This window comes from Bactrocera dorsalis, chromosome 1, assembly GCF_023373825.1.
Source record: "Bactrocera dorsalis isolate Fly_Bdor chromosome 1, ASM2337382v1, whole genome shotgun sequence".
Classification (NCBI taxonomy): domain Eukaryota; kingdom Metazoa; phylum Arthropoda; class Insecta; order Diptera; family Tephritidae; genus Bactrocera; species Bactrocera dorsalis.
Genome location: NC_064303.1, coordinates 34,988,997 through 35,006,304, shown reverse-complemented (window position 1 = coordinate 35,006,304; position 17,308 = coordinate 34,988,997). Strand labels below are relative to the sequence as shown.

Here is a 17,308-nt window from a genome sequence, read left to right as displayed (position 1 = left end):
CAAATAACAATAAATATCCACAGATCTCAAATTATAGAATAGAAACTAGTCAGCTAATGCAGCCAATTTCATCTAATCAGCTGTGACACATACATACTTATACTAACGACATATATGTATGAGGTCATTTTTGCAGTTGTACACGGCGGGGTTATACAGTCTGGTTCACTTGATTAGAGGCAACAATTTTTGTGAAAGAAAATGTTGATTAAAGTTTCTATATTTGATCTTTCAACAAATAGTTTTCTGCTAACTCAAGCTAAGACTGTACTGGTTTAAAAATACAAACACATCGAAAATATTATTTCAGCTAACTGGTAGTTCGTAGCGGTAAAAGTTCGGCAGCTGCCAATATTACTGCTTGATTTATTGGTTCACTTGAATAGAGGCCACTCTACAAATTTAGAAAACAGATATAAATAGATACAAGAACAAAGTTTTTTTAACCATTATGGTTTTTAAAGATTAATTATTTTGTGCTGCCACCTTGTTTGTAAATTACTTCATAAACACGTTGGGGAATGGATTTGTATAAACTCTCGAGATAGACTAGCGAAATTTCAGACCAGGCCGCTTTAATGCTTCGAATTAAATCATTTTTGTATTCAAATTGTTGTCCGTTCTCATAAACTTTACGAGTTAGCCATCCCCATACATTTTCTATAATGTTGAGATCTGGGGAATACGGGGGCCATGCTAAGGTTTCAATGTTTTGAGTCGCCATCCAAGCTTTGACCAATCTTGCAGTGTGAACAGGAGCATTATCTTGTTGAAAGATCCATGGAATTGGTCCAAATGTTTCCCGAATCTCTGGAAAAGATGATTCCAACATCGTTTTATAGCTGTTTCCCGTAATTCTAGAGCCTACAATTCTCACCTCGAACGCGCCATAGTACGATATTGCTCCCCATACCATAACTCCACCTTCACGGCTGTGATGGCGACTCAAGTACTTCTCCTCCTTTCTTAAATCATGGAAATAGTAATTGTATCCATCCGGCCCATTCAGATTAAATTTCTTTTCGTCACTAAATACAACTTTTTTTCATTCACCAGGGTCGTTATTTGTGACAGAATTCCAAGCCATGTGGTCTCTTGCAAAATCGAGGCGACGCACAGTGGGGCCGCTTCATACAAGCCGCGGCAAAAAATAGAAGGAATCGGGGTAGGGCTTTGAAATTTGGCACACATCTCTCATATTGCCAAATTAGATGAAAAAAAAATTTTTGTTAAAATCCGCCCACAACCACGCCCACCTCCCATATAACACCAAAATCAAAAATCATCCTACAGTAACAAAATTTTCTACAGTGTAATATTTTGTAAATATAAGCTTGTCCAGAAAAAATAAAGCAAATCCGCCCACAATTACGCCCATCTCCCATATAATATAATCACAAAAGTTGCAATATTTTCGCTGTTATCAGAGCTAGACTGTTAAAAGTAGACCACCTTTTAAAAGTTAAATTATACCCAATATGTAAAATAAATTCCATTGTTTTAATTCTAGCATGTAAGGGAGAAATTCCCAACTTAACTGCTTCCTGATTGCATGATCTTTTGACAACGGATTCTAGGTTGTTCATTTCTTTAGGGCTTGCATTACATACATATGTAACAGACAGATGATGCTTTACAACCAGTTGCTGCTTGAGCTATTTTTGTGTCCATCATGGTAAATAAAAGATTGTGACGTATTTCAATAACCTTGTCCTTTATAGTCACAAATGTTGGCAATATGTTGCTTATGGTTTCCTGTATCCTTTCGACAATTTCTTTAGTTTAGGTTTGCGGTTTCCTTGGCATATTCAAATTGAATCGGCCGACAAAACTTTGTGGAAGAAGGCCTAGAGTTCTTCCATAACGTGTCTGTTTGGTCTATAGTTTTAAGCACTAAAGGCACCATAGATACCATAAATAAATTTGTATCAGATATACCATCAAATTCGTTAGGTATGAACTGGTGGTATTGACTTTGATTTGACGAACCGTCACAACCCCATTTCGATGTTAAAGTCATTATTTCTGGAACATGAGCTAGATTTGTGAAGTTCTCGGCGGCCAAAATAATTCTTTTAGCTGTGTGATCAAGTAAACTTTGCAAATCAACTTGTGCAGATATTGGTGTAATAGTAATATTTTCAGGGTAACAATGCCTTTTTTCCTCCCGAACTCTATAATACGGTGGCAACACATCACATCCGAAGTCTTTAAGCACATTTCGAACAACTTCATACTGATGCTTTGATAACTGTGCATCAATTAACATCGCCAATGCTTTTTGAGAATCTAAGTATGTCTTTTTAATAGCAGCTGATCCAGCTGCGACCTTTAATTCTTGTTCAGAGTACTTATCTCGAAGTTGTTGGACCTTGTAACGTTTAGCCCGTTGACTACATTCTTCAAATTTCTTTACCGGTCGTCCAGCAATTAAACTACGTTTATTTGAAGTCCCGGGTAATAATTTATCAACCATCTCTACAGTAAAATTCTTATCCAGCCATACAGAATGATTTTTAAATAGTATGTTTTTCTCCTGTGGCACTGGTTTCATTTAAATTGAATGAACATATTTACCTTTTTTTAATTTGTTCTAAAATTAACTTCACCTTATCTTCACTAAAAGAAGCGAATTTATCCCTCAAAAACTGCGTCAACATATCACTTTTTTGGCCGCACCGAATAAATTTTTCAGTAAGCTGTAGGGTGGGTCGATTCCGGAATTATTTTTATTCGGTATTTCTAATAGTGCGGAAAAGTTGCCTTAGTACTTCCAGATTCCAATGCAACTTTTTGTTTTGAGATCGGAATGCATCTTCAACCCGAACCTCGGCCTTGAAATTTCGGAAATTCGCCTAAAATCGTGAAATTGTCTACCTAGCACCTGAAATACGCATCTCATGGCAAAATGTATAAAACAAAAGTTATTTGTCACGTCATTTGCTACCGAAATGGTGATCATGATGTGATCATGGCCGTAGGACGAACCGTTCCCGAGATACGAGCGAAAAGGCGGCGCGGCACAGCGCAAGGTCAAAATTGTTGCAGCTCTCAGCTAACCTGTATTGGTCACCCAGAACCCATCGCGTGGAGGTAGCTGCTCTTCGGGTTCCTCCCAAGCCCAACCCAACCAACCAACCATATGTCAGGCTTGTTTTAGTCTAAATCTGTGTCAAATTTATTGATAAAATCAGATTTTGTACTAAACTTTGGCACTTGTTGCCTAAATTTCAGTGTAGAGCGTATAAAAAGATCACGAGATTGGGGGCCAATAACTTTAGAAGATGCCTCTGTCACCAGTTTGACGATTCTCTCGACTGCCACGGTGTGAGAGGGGAATTCACTAAATTTCCATACCTTTGCAGTGTCTCCCGGCAGCCCTTTTATGAGTTCTTCGTTAGAAACTGAACAAAGAACTGGTGGAACAGTCAAGGTAATAGTCTTCCAGTTAATCATATCGTAATAAGTATTAGCTTTGAAATTCAGCTTTGGCACTGTATTACATCTAACTCTTCCATTTATGGTGTCAGACTCTGCTTCTCTGGCTGCCAGAAGACGGTCGAGGGCCAACTTTCTGACTTCTATCCGTTCGTCAGTCATCATACTAAGGAGAATGTTTTCTGGAAGAGCAAAGAAAGCATTCTGTTGAATGGATGAATCGACAACCTTGCGCAGTTTAGCGGGTAAGTATCTCGACCTTTGAATTGCAGCATAGAGATGCCGCGAGCCATCTTTGATTGAACTGTTGAATCTTATTGAGAACCACAAAGGTGAGTAAACTGTAAGTATGTACTTGACCAAAATCTTTATTTCCTTTGTTGGTTTGTCAGTAGAAATGTATAATCTCAGAATTCTATTTGCACAGGTGAGCCAGCGAGATTTGCACATGTTACCTGGATGCATCGACGCTAAATCTGAGGAACATTGACCGGAAATAACAGCTTCTGATATTTTATAGAGATAAGCTTGGTCTGTGCTAAGTTGGGTCGGATTAATAACCTCAGAAGGTAATTGGCAGGATGGAAAACTTTCAAATTTGACAACAGACAACTTCTCACAATAAGGGAGCAGTTTACCTATGTCGCCAGAGAATGTATTTGGACTCTTTGAGACACCATCTATGTGTTCGAAAAGAGCACGGAATGGAAGTTCGTTGAAATGTAGAAGACAAACAACCCACTGTAATGGCCTACCTATTCTTTCTTCTAGTTTCCGAATGATTCCACCTTTCCAACCTGTGTTCGTGTTGGTGCCATCAGCACCGGCAACTTCTAGATGTTCCACATCAACTGAATTGTCTTGTAAATGTTGCCATATAGCTTGCGTCTCATCCTCAGTTGACCCGGAAGGAGAAGTGACGTGGCCAAAGTAATGACAACCAGGTTCCGCTATAAGAGAAATATGTTCCTCTTTGACAGTGTCGCGGTAGTACTTTTCACCTTCGCTGACTTGTGTAAGTGTATTGTCTTTGCGGCCGTCAAAATACAGCCCATATACGGAGTCAATACTTTCGGTGTTCTGGAGCTTAACACCAACACTTTTTTTGCCCGTAAATCTTGCATTTGTCAGTGACAAGGCTAGCCTGATCCTCTGTTATCAAACCTGCTTTTTTGGCATCCAGAAAAGCCGATGAAACAATCAATGCCGCTGCTCTATCACTTACTCCAAATCTTTGGGCAGCTAAAGCAGTGTGTTGTAATACTAGTGTGTTTTGTTTGGTTTTAGAGGATGGAAGAGAAAATTCATCATCACCATCGTTTTTCGAAGAATCAATGTGCGACGCGCCTACATTGTTGTCGTCTGTATGAGAGTCTGGCTGATCTGAATGGTCACGTGTTCTAGCTGATACTTTTCTGGTAAGTCTTGATGTTGAATGACGTTTCGAAAGCTTTTCTTTACGTTCATTTTTCTTTGTAATCTTTTTTGTTTCAGGTAGATCAACACTTCCAATGCAACCAATTCTTGTGGTTCTCTGGTCCAAGAGAAATGGTTGTTCGTTGATAGGAACTTTCCTTTCCTTTGGACAAGTGCAAGAAGAAAAATAAATGCATTTACAAGCAGCGATGTCAAATAATTTTCCGGCAGAAGAGACAAAGTCGTCTCTTTTAGAGCTCAAACCTATTGGGATCCTTAAAAACATTTTTTTAAGAGTCAGAAATTTCTTATGGTATGTAGTGAGCATTTGTACAACTCTGGTGTGTGAAACTATCGGAATAGATGACTTTTTGAAAGTATTTTCAACCTTTTTTGCAACTATTTCTGTAACCTCTTTACTCCTAGGTTCAAAGTTGTCGCCTCGGAGTCGCCCTATACCAAATCTTTCAAACTGATAACACAAAAGAACATCCTGGCAAGTAGGTAAGTGGGACTCAGAGAGATTGTACGGATATATGCCAAACACAGGACATTTCTGTCTAAATTTAAATTTAGATACAGACATTTTGAGTTCTGTGTTTTGTTGAGAGAATATAAGTGATAGCACCTGGCGAAATCAACGACAAGAGTGAAGGAACTCGATGAAAAAATATTTATGTGGAGACCAGTCCGAACGTGTCGTATGGCGCAGGGAAATGAATGTAAGTGATAGAACTCGGCGAAATCACCGACAAGAGTGAAGGAACTCGATGAAAAAATATTTGTGTGGAGACCTATCCGAACGTGTCCTTTGGCGTAGGTGAATGAATGTGAGTGATAGCACTCGGCGAAATCAACGTCAAGAAGTGTGGCCGCAAGCCGATTTTCACCTTGCGCTGTGGCGCGCCGCCTTTTCGCTCGTATCTCGGGAACGGTTCGTCCTACGGCCATGAGATGCGTATTTCAGGTGCTAGGTAGACAATTTCACGATTTTAGGCGAATTTCCGAAATTTCAAGGCCGAGGTTCGGGTTGAAGATGCATTCCGATCTCAAAACAAAAAGTTGCATTGGAATCAGGAAGTACTAAGGCAACTTTTCCGCACTATTAGAAATACCGAATCGTAAAAAGTCCGGAATCGACCCACCCTAGTAAGCTGTCGATTACTTATGGAAACGGATGACATTTTGAAAATATTATTTGCAATATATATTTATACAATCACACTTGTTAAGAACTGTTAGGTTTTTATTACACAACGAATTTCGAAATTACACAAACGCTACTTTAAATTATCAATATGTGAACAACACAACAACCGTTCATAGCTATCTTTGATCCTTATCCGCACGTATCCACAGTTCATTTTTTCGTTATCATATTCCTTAAAGTGTACATAAAATATTAGGACTAACTAGACAATGTAGGTACACGTAGCTAATAGTCAAAACTATAATTTTTATGTAAAAGTGTTTAAAAATGGTTTTATTTTAAAACTTTGTCAAAATTGACATGAATTAGGCCTATGAAAAGAAAATAATTATTTTATAATATATATTAGGATAGACTTTAAAGTCACTTCTTATTGCATAAAACGTCGAAACCCATACGTCTGTTCTCATATTTTTCTCAATATTTTTCACAATTTTCAAGAGAATTTTTTTTTATTTGACTTTAAAAATACGTTGTTATGTCAGTGAAATGGCAATTCGCAAATATGTGATAAATTAAACTATATTCATTGTCTAGAAACACTACTGGAATGAAATTTTGTTAAAATTAGATAGTTAAAAATTACATATTTTTGCCGCCTATTACCCACTGTGCGACATTGCTTGCGAAGTTTATTCGAAGGCGGTTTTTTTTTGTAATTTTTTATGTTTCAGATGTGGTGCTTTCAGAATAGCCCTTCTAACTGTGGATTTGCTAGCTGCAACATCAGCTAATTTTATAATTTTTGATGTTGAAAGTGCGGAATTGGATGCAATCCTAAGGACTTTCCGGGTTTCCTTTGGTGTTAAAGCCATCGCAGTCCTACCTTTGTAGTTCCTACCGTAGGAGGCACTCTTTTTCACATAATGATCAACAACATTTGGACTTCGACCAATCTTTTTGGCAGTTTGGCGATTCGAAAGTTCTTCAGAGGTCAATATATCAATTTGTCCTTTTTCTCGCTCTGATAAACTTTTCCGCTTTCCCATTTTATTCGAATTTACAAGTTTATGACTTAACACAAAGAATGCTTAAAAAAAATATTAGTTTCACACCTTTATTGCGCAAATGATGTAAGCAAACTAAGCGCCTCTATTCAAGTGAACCAATAAATCGAGCAGAATATTGCAGCTGCCGAACTTTTACCACTACGAAATACCGTTAGCTGAAATAATATTTCGATGTGTTTAGCGGCCTTTACACGGTCACACATGTTTGCAAGCATTGTATGATGCAAAAAAAAAATGGTTTTCGTTTAAACGGTCGAACATGCAATCATACATTATTCCTCTATTATTTGTGAACGAAGCAACATGGCGCGTGCATTAGTTGCAGCACTTGTAATTGATATTGTAGAAGAAGACGAAGTAGAACAAAAAAAGCAAAAAAGACAGAGGAAAACTTGGGTAAAGGAATGGCGATCAAGAAGACCAGTTTTTTCACATATAAGTTTATTAAAGGAACTTGAACAGTCCAGCCCGGCGGACTACAAAAATTTTCTCCGAATGGATCCTTCTGTATATAGGGAACTTTTGGAAAAAGTAACACCTTAAATTGAAAAACAAAATACTGTTATGCGAGACGCAATTTCGCCAGATGAACGTCTCTCTGTAACATTAAGGTATTTGGCAACTGGAGAGAGCTACGAAAGTTTGAAATTCCAGTCGTATATTTCAACTGCAAGTTTAAGCAACATAATTATTGAGACATGTGAAGCATTGATTAAAGTTCTTAAAGATTTTATTTCAGTAAGTATATGATGTAAGATTTTATTTCAGTAAGCATATAATGTATGAATATTACATGAAAATGGAAAACAAAACAAAAATAAAATATTTCTCCAAATCAATAAAAATAACAAAAATAAAAAGAAAAGTTTGCTTATGAATAGTCAGAGTCGTTCAACAAGTCCGTAAATGTCTGATATTCCGTGTTGTTTCCGTATTGTTGAGTATTTATGGTTTCCTGTGGTTGTATGTTGACGCTGGAAATTTTTTGATATTGCTGTGGCTGAACTGTTCTATGAAGTCTGATGTGCTGAACTTGAGGTTGAGGAGTAGATATAATATGCGTTGGACTCAGAAGCGGCGGTGAAATTAAGTATTCCGGACGACTTTGCAATGTTCTTGAATCAAAACATGTTGACGAGTTGTCACTATAAGAAAAATGTGTTGATGAGCATCTTGTGTTAGGTACGTTGAACATCTGATGGGAATTTTCGTTCAACCGTCCCAAAGCTCCTTGGTACAACACCTCCATAATGGTTTTATTGGCAAATAATTGTTGATTAGGGTCAAGTTTCCTGAAGAGGACTTCCCAAGTCGAACTGAAGGTACTTGCATCATCATTGGGCCGCGTCGAATCTTCTAAAGCTTTGACTGCTTTAATAAGCAACTGTTGTTTTTCTTTTTTACCAAATTCTTCTTTGTCTTTTTTTGCGCAAGGTGCATTCTGAAAATAATAAATAAAAATAAAAACTGTTATCTTTCCAGTTGCCGAAAAGTGAAGAAAAATGGAAAACGATAGCTTCTGAATTTTATGAACTGTGGAATTTCCCGAATTGCCTTGGCGCTATCGATGGAAAACATGTAAACATTACGAAACCACCGCATTCTGGCGCATACTATTTCAACTATAAGAAGACTTACAGTATTGTTTTGATGGCCATAGTCAATGCAAAATATCAATTTATAATGGTGGAAGCTGGAGCAAACGGAAGAGTTTCCGATGGTGGTGTTTTCGGAAATACTATATTTTCGGCTATGCATGATGACGGAAAATTGAAAATACCTTCCCCCACAAAACCGTCTAGTTTTGAAAAAGAGCTGCCGTTTGTTTTTGTAGCAGATGACGCTTTTGCACTAAGTGAACATTTTATGAAACCCTATAGCCAAAGCGGTCTAACTCAGCATCAACAACAATATAACTATCGTCTGTCACGGGCAAGAAGGGTTGTAGAAAACGCGTTTGGAATTATATCTTCCAGATTCAGAATACTGCTGACTACAATACATTTATCTCCCGAAAAGGCAACGAAAATTGTTTTAGCAATTTGGTATTTACACAACTTCTTAAGCACAAAAAGCAGTGAATATTATCTTCGAATGATAAATGATGTAGGTGAAAATTCGGTACCTGCTTTGATGCAAATAGAAAAAACCACAAGTCGGAAGAGTACTACCAACGCCAAGGAAATTCGAAACTCATTTTGTGAATACTTTAATGGTGTCGGATCAATGTAATTTTGCATTTCGTTTATAAATGAAAAATATATAAAATATATACATAAATAAATAAAAATGTCCTCTTCGTTTTACTCACGTCTTCCACAGTCGTGTCCCCATTTTCCTCAATCTCTATTGATGACATGCCCGTCATCTGTGTTTCTTGCTCTTCCAAGAATGCCAGGTCATGAAAGTACCACAAAGACGGTACATATATTTCCTCTATTCCTGCTCCAGATTTCTCACTTCGCTTTATTTTTTTTAACTCACGCCGATAACATCCTCGAAGTGAGTTTATTTTGTATTTTAACGTTTCTAAATTAGCTTTTGGATCTATATCCTTATATTTTTTTAGCAGTGCTTCATAAGCAGCATTCTTCTTTGATTTGTTTTTATACTCCTCACTTTTCACCTTCCATACTTCTGGATGGCTTCGATAAATTTCGAAGAAGTCCTTCCACAGTTCTTCATTTACCCGTGACGCCATTACGCTTTGATGTTTGCTTACGACTGAAAAAATATACTGCGTGTATGATGCAAGCGTTTACACCATAAAACATGTTCACAACAACATCATGTTTTTAAAAAAATTTAAAAACCATCGCACATGTATGACGAACACGAATTTATTATGTTTACACGTTCATTCTTCTCATCACGCCGTACATGCTTGCAAACATGTGTGACCGTGTAAAGGCCGCTTTTGTATTTTTAAACCAGTACAGTTTTAGCTTGAGTTAGCAGAAAACTATTTGTTGAAAGATCAAATATAAAAACTTTAATCAACATTTTCTTTCACAAAAATTGTTGCCTCTAGTCAAGTGAACCAGACTGTATAACTGCCGTTTCAAGTTACAAGCTCTATACCAGAATCCTTGGTGGTAGAAATGATCACGAATAATCAGTGCAGTATGAGATGGTGCTTTATCGCACTTCTTTGTTCAATAAATTCAGACATGGTAAAAATCGAATAATTTACCATTAGAGCCTCACAGAACAAACTATCTCAAATACTAATTAATATTTTTACGTGAAATTTACCGATTCGAAAAACACGCGAAGTATAAATGAAAAATTCACCTTTCAATTTGACCACAGTAGTATGTGATGATTTTCTTTTTGATATTGGTGTTAACCAGAAAACCCCAATTTTGTCTTTTTTATACGCTTTTACTGTATTTTTGTTTTGTTATATTTTGAAAACTTTCAGCAAGCACTCGTATACAGTGAAATTCTTCATAATCGGACAGTAAAGTATAATAAAATATTTGTGGAAACGTTGTATTCATGTCCGGTTTTGGGAGGTGTCAGGTTGTGAGAACTGTTAGTTATGAGGAAATTTATTGGATACCAAAATATCTTGGAATTATCAAATTTAATAAAAACAAGTAAGGAAGGGCTAAGTTCGGGTGTCACCGAATATTTTATACTCTCGCATGATAAAGTGATAATCGAGATTTCATTATCCGTCATTTACATATTTTTTTATTTTGCTGTAAAATTAATTACAAATAAATTCTGGGAGATTTACCGATATTTTCGGTGAAAAATTAGGTTAGGTTAGGTTAGGCACTGAGTTCTTCGTGTTCGATATCAGGGACCTTGAAAAGTTATAGTCCGATCACGACAATTTTTCCACAAGGGATACCTCAGCTCAAATACCGTATTTGTGTAAAGTTTTATTATATTGGAAGAAGGCGTGGTTGTGAACCGATTTCACCCATATTTCGTACGTGTCATCAGGGTGTTAAGGAAATATTATATACCGAATTTCATTGAAATCGGTCAAAGAGTTTCTGAGATATGCTTTTTGGTCCATAAGTGGGCGACGCCACGCCCATTTTCAGTTTTTACAAAAAGTCTGGGTGCAGCTTCCTTCTGTCATTTCTTCCGTAAAATTTTGTGTTTCTGACGTTTTTTGTTAGTCGGTTGACGCACTTTTAGTGATTTTCAACATAACCTTTGTATGGGAGGTGGGCGTGGTTATTATCCGATTTCTTTCCGTTTTTTGAACTGTATATGGAAATGCCTGAAGGAAACGACTCTATGGAGTTTGGTTGACATAGCTATAGTAGTTTCCGAGATATGTACAAAAAACTTAGTAGGGGGCGGGGCCACGCCCACTTTTCCAAAATAATTATGTCCAAATGTGTCTCTCCCTAATGCGATCCATTGTGCCAAATTTCACTTTAATATCTTTATTTATGGCTTAGTTATGACATTTTATAGGTTTTCGGTTTCCGCCATTTTGTGGGCGTGGCAGTGGACCGATTTTGCCCATCTTCGAACTTAACCTTCTTATGGAGCCAAGAAATGCGTGTACCAAGTTTCATTATGATATCTCAATTTTTACTCAAGTTACAGCTTGCACGGACGGACGGACAGACAGACATCCGGATTTCAACTCTACTCGTCACGCTGATCACTTTGGTATATATAACCCTATATCTGACTCTTTTAGTTTTAGGACTTACAAACAACCTTTATGTGAACAAAACTATAATACTCTCTTTAGCAACTTTGTTGCGAGAGTATAATATTGTTACAAAAAGTAGTATTAAGTTTTATTTGTATTGCTATATGCATCCCTGATTATGAACAATAGCTGTAGGTATATGGAATAGCATTTGTCTTGTTGTAGACATCTGGCGCCACGGCTGTCCGCTTGTCGAAACAATAGACATCTGGCGCCGCACTGTCTGCTTGTCTAGGTAAACAATTGCCGAATCTGGCGCCGCGACTGTCTGCTTGCGTCTGGCGCCGTATAGCCGTATGTTCTGGTAATTTCCAGACGCAATATTCTAGAAGGACACGTCGGCATCAGCGAGAAGTGCGTGGCTATATAAGCCGTGGCAGCGCCAACGTAATCAATCAGTGCTAAGAGTAAACTGTTATAGTGTAGACGAGTTGTGAAATAAAGAGTTGTTGAATTAAATTAAACAGTTTTGGTTTTATTTGTCAATCTAGAGATACGAACCTAACAAAGTAAACTAGCAAGAGTAAATTCGTAACAATTGGTGTCAGAAGTGGGATTGTCAAATAATCCAAATTCAAGATGGTTAAATTCGGAGAATTGAGAATTCAGCAATTAAAAAAGGAACTGGAGGAGCGTAATTTGCCGATAAGCGGGCAAAAGGCGGATCTGCAGGCACGATTACGTGAAGCAATGGAAGCGGATGGAATTAATGTCGACGAATTCGAATTTGATGGGCCAGAAACTTCTACAAAGGTAGAAGAAAAAGTAGAAGAACAACGAACATCATCAAGTGTGGACATGAACATGCTGTTAGTGGCTATTAAGCAAATGGCAGAGAATGCAGTACAAACAGAAAATCGTCTGGCACAGCAAATAGCACAAAATACATCACAAATAGCAGACAATGCAGTGCAAACCGAAAATCGTCTGGCACAGCAAATAGCTGAAAATACATCACAGTTAGAGTCTCGCCTTACACAACAACATCGTTTGGTACAACAGATTACGGAAAATACTACACAACTACAAAAACAAGTGCAAGAGAAATTTTCAAAATTTGAAGACGAATTAAGCACTTTAAAAAATGACGAAGAAAATTTAAAAGCAGAAGTTCTTCAATTAAGTAATCGTGTGCGAGAACTGCAACTGCATGGCCCTGCACCATCAACAAATAATCAAAGATTGAAGGCACCCACATTCGATGGAAGTATTCCATTTCAAATTTTCAAACTTCAGTTTGAAAAGACAGCAACGGCCAATAACTGGAATGCAGCGGACAAAGTGGCGTCCTTGTTTGTATCATTGAAAGGACCGGCAGCAGAAATCCTTCAGACTATTCCAGACTGTGAACGGGACAACTATGAGGCATTGATGAGTGCGATAGAAAGACGTTATTGTAGCGAGCACCAGAAACAAATATACCAGATCGAACTGCAAAATAGGGGTCAGAAGACGAACGAGTCATTACAAGAGTTCGCAACTGAAATCGAACGACTGGCTCATTTGGCAAATGCAGATGCACCTGTGGAATACATTGAGAGGGTAAAAATTCAATGTTTCATAAATGGAATTCGTGATGTGGACACCAAACGCGCCACATATGCATTGCCAAAAAGAACGTTTGCTGAAACGGTTTCGCACGCCCTCACACAGGAAACAGCTTCCCTACTAAGTAAACCAGCACACAAAGTACAAAGAGTTGAAATGGAACAACCGGCGCTGATGGAAGAAATATTGAAGACTCTGAAGACAATTGCTGCACCGCGAGTAAATACAACAGGAAGATGTTTCAACTGTGGAAAAAAGCGGGTCACTTTGCCCGAAATTGCAATATAAAAGTAAACCCATCAAAACGGAAACAACCAACAGATAACGAGGACGGAGCATCCACATCTCACAAGTCGTTAAACTAAAACGGAACAGTTCAAAGGGGCGTGAGCTGGTTCCCACAACTATTTGCCCCGCCATCTCGATATCACAAATAGGTCGCCATGACAACAATCTTACTATCAATGGCATCGTAAATGGACGACTGTCAACGCTTACTTTGGATACTGGTGCCACACATTCAATTATCCGACCGGATGTGGTAAGAGGAACGGTTGAACCATTAGTCGGTTGCAAGCTTCGAACGGCCACCGGAGAGGAAGCAGCTGTCGCGGGAAAAGTGTTTTGCGAAGTAGTGATTGGTACCCTGGAAGTTAATCACACCTTCATCGTAGCAGAAATCACGGATGAAATTATAATGGGAGTAGATTTCATGATTGATCACGGGGTTACTTTGGATTTAAACAAGCAAATGCTGTTTTGCTAGAACATGGAGATGCCTATAAACACCGGATATGTGACCAACGTTGAAAGTAAGAGGGTGATTGTTGATGATAATCAGAGTATTCCACCAAAATCTGAGGCGATTGTATGGGCTAAAGTGAATGGAGGAGGTGGGACTGAAGAATTGTGGATTGTGGAACCAACAAAAATAGATACACCCATATTGGTAGGAAGAACGCTTGTGAAAACTAGAGAAGACGCCACCATTCCGGTCAGAGTAGTGAATGAATTCAACACGCCTATAAGTCTGAAGAAAGGAGCAGTAATTGGACAGTGCCAGAATATAAGTGCAATAGCACGATGCGAACGGTCAGAACAGAAGCCTACTATTGAGCCACAGCAGATAAGTCCTACACTCCTAAACAATTTGCTGAATGAGGTGCATGGAAATGAAAAATTAAAAGCAGAAAAACTATTAGAAAAATACGCATCCATATTTGCAAACGAAGGAAACAACACAGGAAGAACGAGCATTGTCAAACATCGCATAAATACCGGAGACGCTAAACCAATCCGGCAAGCTCCGCGTAGGGTTCCACTAGCAAAACGTGAAGATGCTAACAAAATTATTGAAGACATGCACAAAAACGGTGTAATCGAACCTTCAATAAGTCCATGGAGCTCACCTATCGTCTTAGTTAAAAAGAAAGATGGTAGCACCCGTTTCTGCGTAGATTATAGGAAGTTGAATGATGTCACAAAGAAAGACAGTTATCCTCTACCGAGAATCGACGATACATTAGACACCTTGTCTGGAGCGAAATGGTTTTCTACATTAGATCTACAAAGTGGATATTGGCAAGTCGAGATTGATGAACGTGATCATCTGAAAAATCTAGAGGAAGTCTTTCAGCGAATAGCATCAGCCGGATTACGCTTGAATCCCAAAAAGTGTTCATTATGGAAGAAGCAGGTCACATATCTCGGACATAAAGTGTCAACTGAGGGGATTCACACCGAGGAGGGAAAAATAAAAGCAGTTAAAGATTGGCCTCAACCCACCAACATACATGAACTCCGCAGCTTCCTCGGCTTATGCACGTATTACCGCCGTTTTGTACCTGGATTTGCGAACGTGGCTAGAAGTTTACATGATTTAACAAAGAAGAATCGCCCGTTTGTATGGCAGTTGGAACAAGAAAAAGCGTTTGAGCAGCTGAAAGAACTACTTTGTACGGCACCGATGTTAGCTTATCCAATACCTGGAAAGAAATTCATCCTGGATACAGATGCGAGCGCTTATGGAATTGGAGGTGTCCTGTCTCAGCTCATCGACGGACAAGAAAGAGTAATTGGGTATTACAGCAGAGTGCTCGGGAAACCAGAGAAAAACTACTGTGTGACGCGAAAAGAACTACTAGCTGTGGTGGAATGTGTAAAACATTTCCACAAGTATTTGTATGGACAACGATTCTTGCTGAGGACTGATCATGCAGCATTAAAATGGTTATTACAGTTTAAGAATCCGGAAGGCCAAATTGCACGATGGATCGAAAGATTACAGAATTACGATTTCGAAACGGAACATCGAAAGGGGATTCACCACAAAAATGCGGATGCATTATCACGTCGCCCTTGTCCACTGGAATGTAAACATTGCTCCAAATCAGAAGGAAAAGAAGGTATAATCGACGTGCGATTACTGAATATAGAACCGGAGGATGATTGGACTCCTCACCGCATCAGAATCAATCAGCTGGAGGACCCTGATCTTGCAAAGCTGGTAATGGCCAAAGAAAATGGGGTACGACCACTAAAGGAACAAATAAGTATCGAGAGTCCAACTGCAAAAGCATATTGGGCCCAATGGAACAGCATAAACCTCGTTAATGGATACCTTCATCGTACCTGGGAAAGCGAAGATGGCAAACAGTCTCGTCTGCTGATCATAGTACCGAAGTCCATGATCCCGAAAGTATTGAAAGAATATCACAATGGACCTAGTGGAGGGCACCTTAGAATTACAAAAACTATAGAGAAGATTAAACAACGGTTCTACTGGATCGGTTGTCGAGATTCCATAGCAGAATGGATAAGTAATTGCGTAGAGTGCATGGCAGCTAAAGGTCCTAAAGCCAAAAGTCGCGGTAGGCTACAACAGTACAACGTGGGATCACCATTTGAACGAGTCGCAATGGATGTTGCAGGTCCGTTTCCAACCAGTACGGCCGGAAACAAATATCTACTGGTTGTCATGGACTATTTCAGTAAATGGCCAGAAGTATATGCCTTACCAAACCAAGAAGCGAAGACAGTAGCCGAAGCGTTTGTAGAAAATTGGATAACAAGGTTCGGAGTGCCCGTCGAATTACACTCAGATCAAGGCAGGAATTTCGAATCTTCCATTTTCCAAGAAGTCTGTACATTATTGGGCATCCACAAGACACGGACTACAGCGTTACACCCACAATCAGATGGGATGGTAGAGAGATTCAACCGAACGCTCGAAGAACATCTGCGGAAAATCGTCGATAAAGATCAACGGAATTGGGACAAGTGCATCCAGATGTTCCTGCTGGCGTATCGTTCAGCGAAGCACGAGACAACTGGTTACACGCCAGCAAAGATTATTTTCGGATCTGATCTGCGACTCCCTGCTGATCTTAAGTTTGGAACGAATCCTACAGCTGTAAGAAATGATGGAGATTATTGTTCTGCCTTAAAGGAAGAAATGAATGAATTGCATCTAATGGTAAGACAGCATACGCATCTGATGAGCAATAAGATGAAGGACCGGTTCGATCAAGCGGCAAATTCAAAAGGTTTCGAAGAAGGTGATCTGGTCCTGTTGTATAATCCACTTCGAAAGAAAGGCTTGTCCCCGAAACTACAGACAGCCTGGGAAGGACCCTATATGGTGATGAAACGACTTAATGACGTGGTATACCGCATACAAAGAAATGGAAAAGCACGATGTCAAATGAAAGTAGTACATTTGGAGAGGCTCGCCCCATTTGGTTCAAGAGGATTTGTGCCTAATCGGGACGATTAGGCTTTAGTGGAGGGCAGTGTTACAAAAAGTAGTATTAAGTTTTATTTGTATTGCTATATGCATCCCTGATTATGAACAATAGCTGTAGGTATATGGAATAGCATTTGTCTTGTTGTAGACATCTGGCGCCACGGCTGTCCGCTTGTCGAAACAATAGACATCTGGCGCCGCACTGTCTGCTTGTCTAGGTAAACAATTGCCGAATCTGGCGCCGCGACTGT

At 38.9% G+C, this 17,308-nt stretch overlaps 1 protein-coding gene across 1 annotated transcript; it reads right to left on the bottom strand.

Moving 5' to 3' along the window:
* Positions 1–7,833: 7,833 nt before the first annotated feature.
* On the bottom strand, positions 7,834–9,973 carry LOC125775438 (uncharacterized). Its single transcript, XM_049446064.1, has 2 exons — positions 9,386–9,973; positions 7,834–8,515 (listed from the first exon to the last, which is right to left on the bottom strand). Exons 1-2 carry the CDS (start codon positions 9,773–9,775, stop codon positions 7,946–7,948), a joined length of 960 nt encoding a protein of 319 aa, XP_049302021.1. The 5' UTR covers positions 9,776–9,973; the 3' UTR covers positions 7,834–7,945.
* Positions 9,974–17,308: the final 7,335 nt, after the last annotated feature.

Excerpts from the sequence above, each read along its gene's own strand:
- LOC125775438 (XM_049446064.1), bottom strand. The coding sequence starts at position 9,775 with ATGGCGTCACGGGTAAATGAAGAACTGTGGAAGGACTTCTTCGAAATT. Across the intron at positions 8,516-9,385 it reads GGGACACGACTGTGGAAGAC|AATGCACCTTGCGCAAAAAA; the intron begins GTGAGTAAAACG and ends TATTATTTTCAG.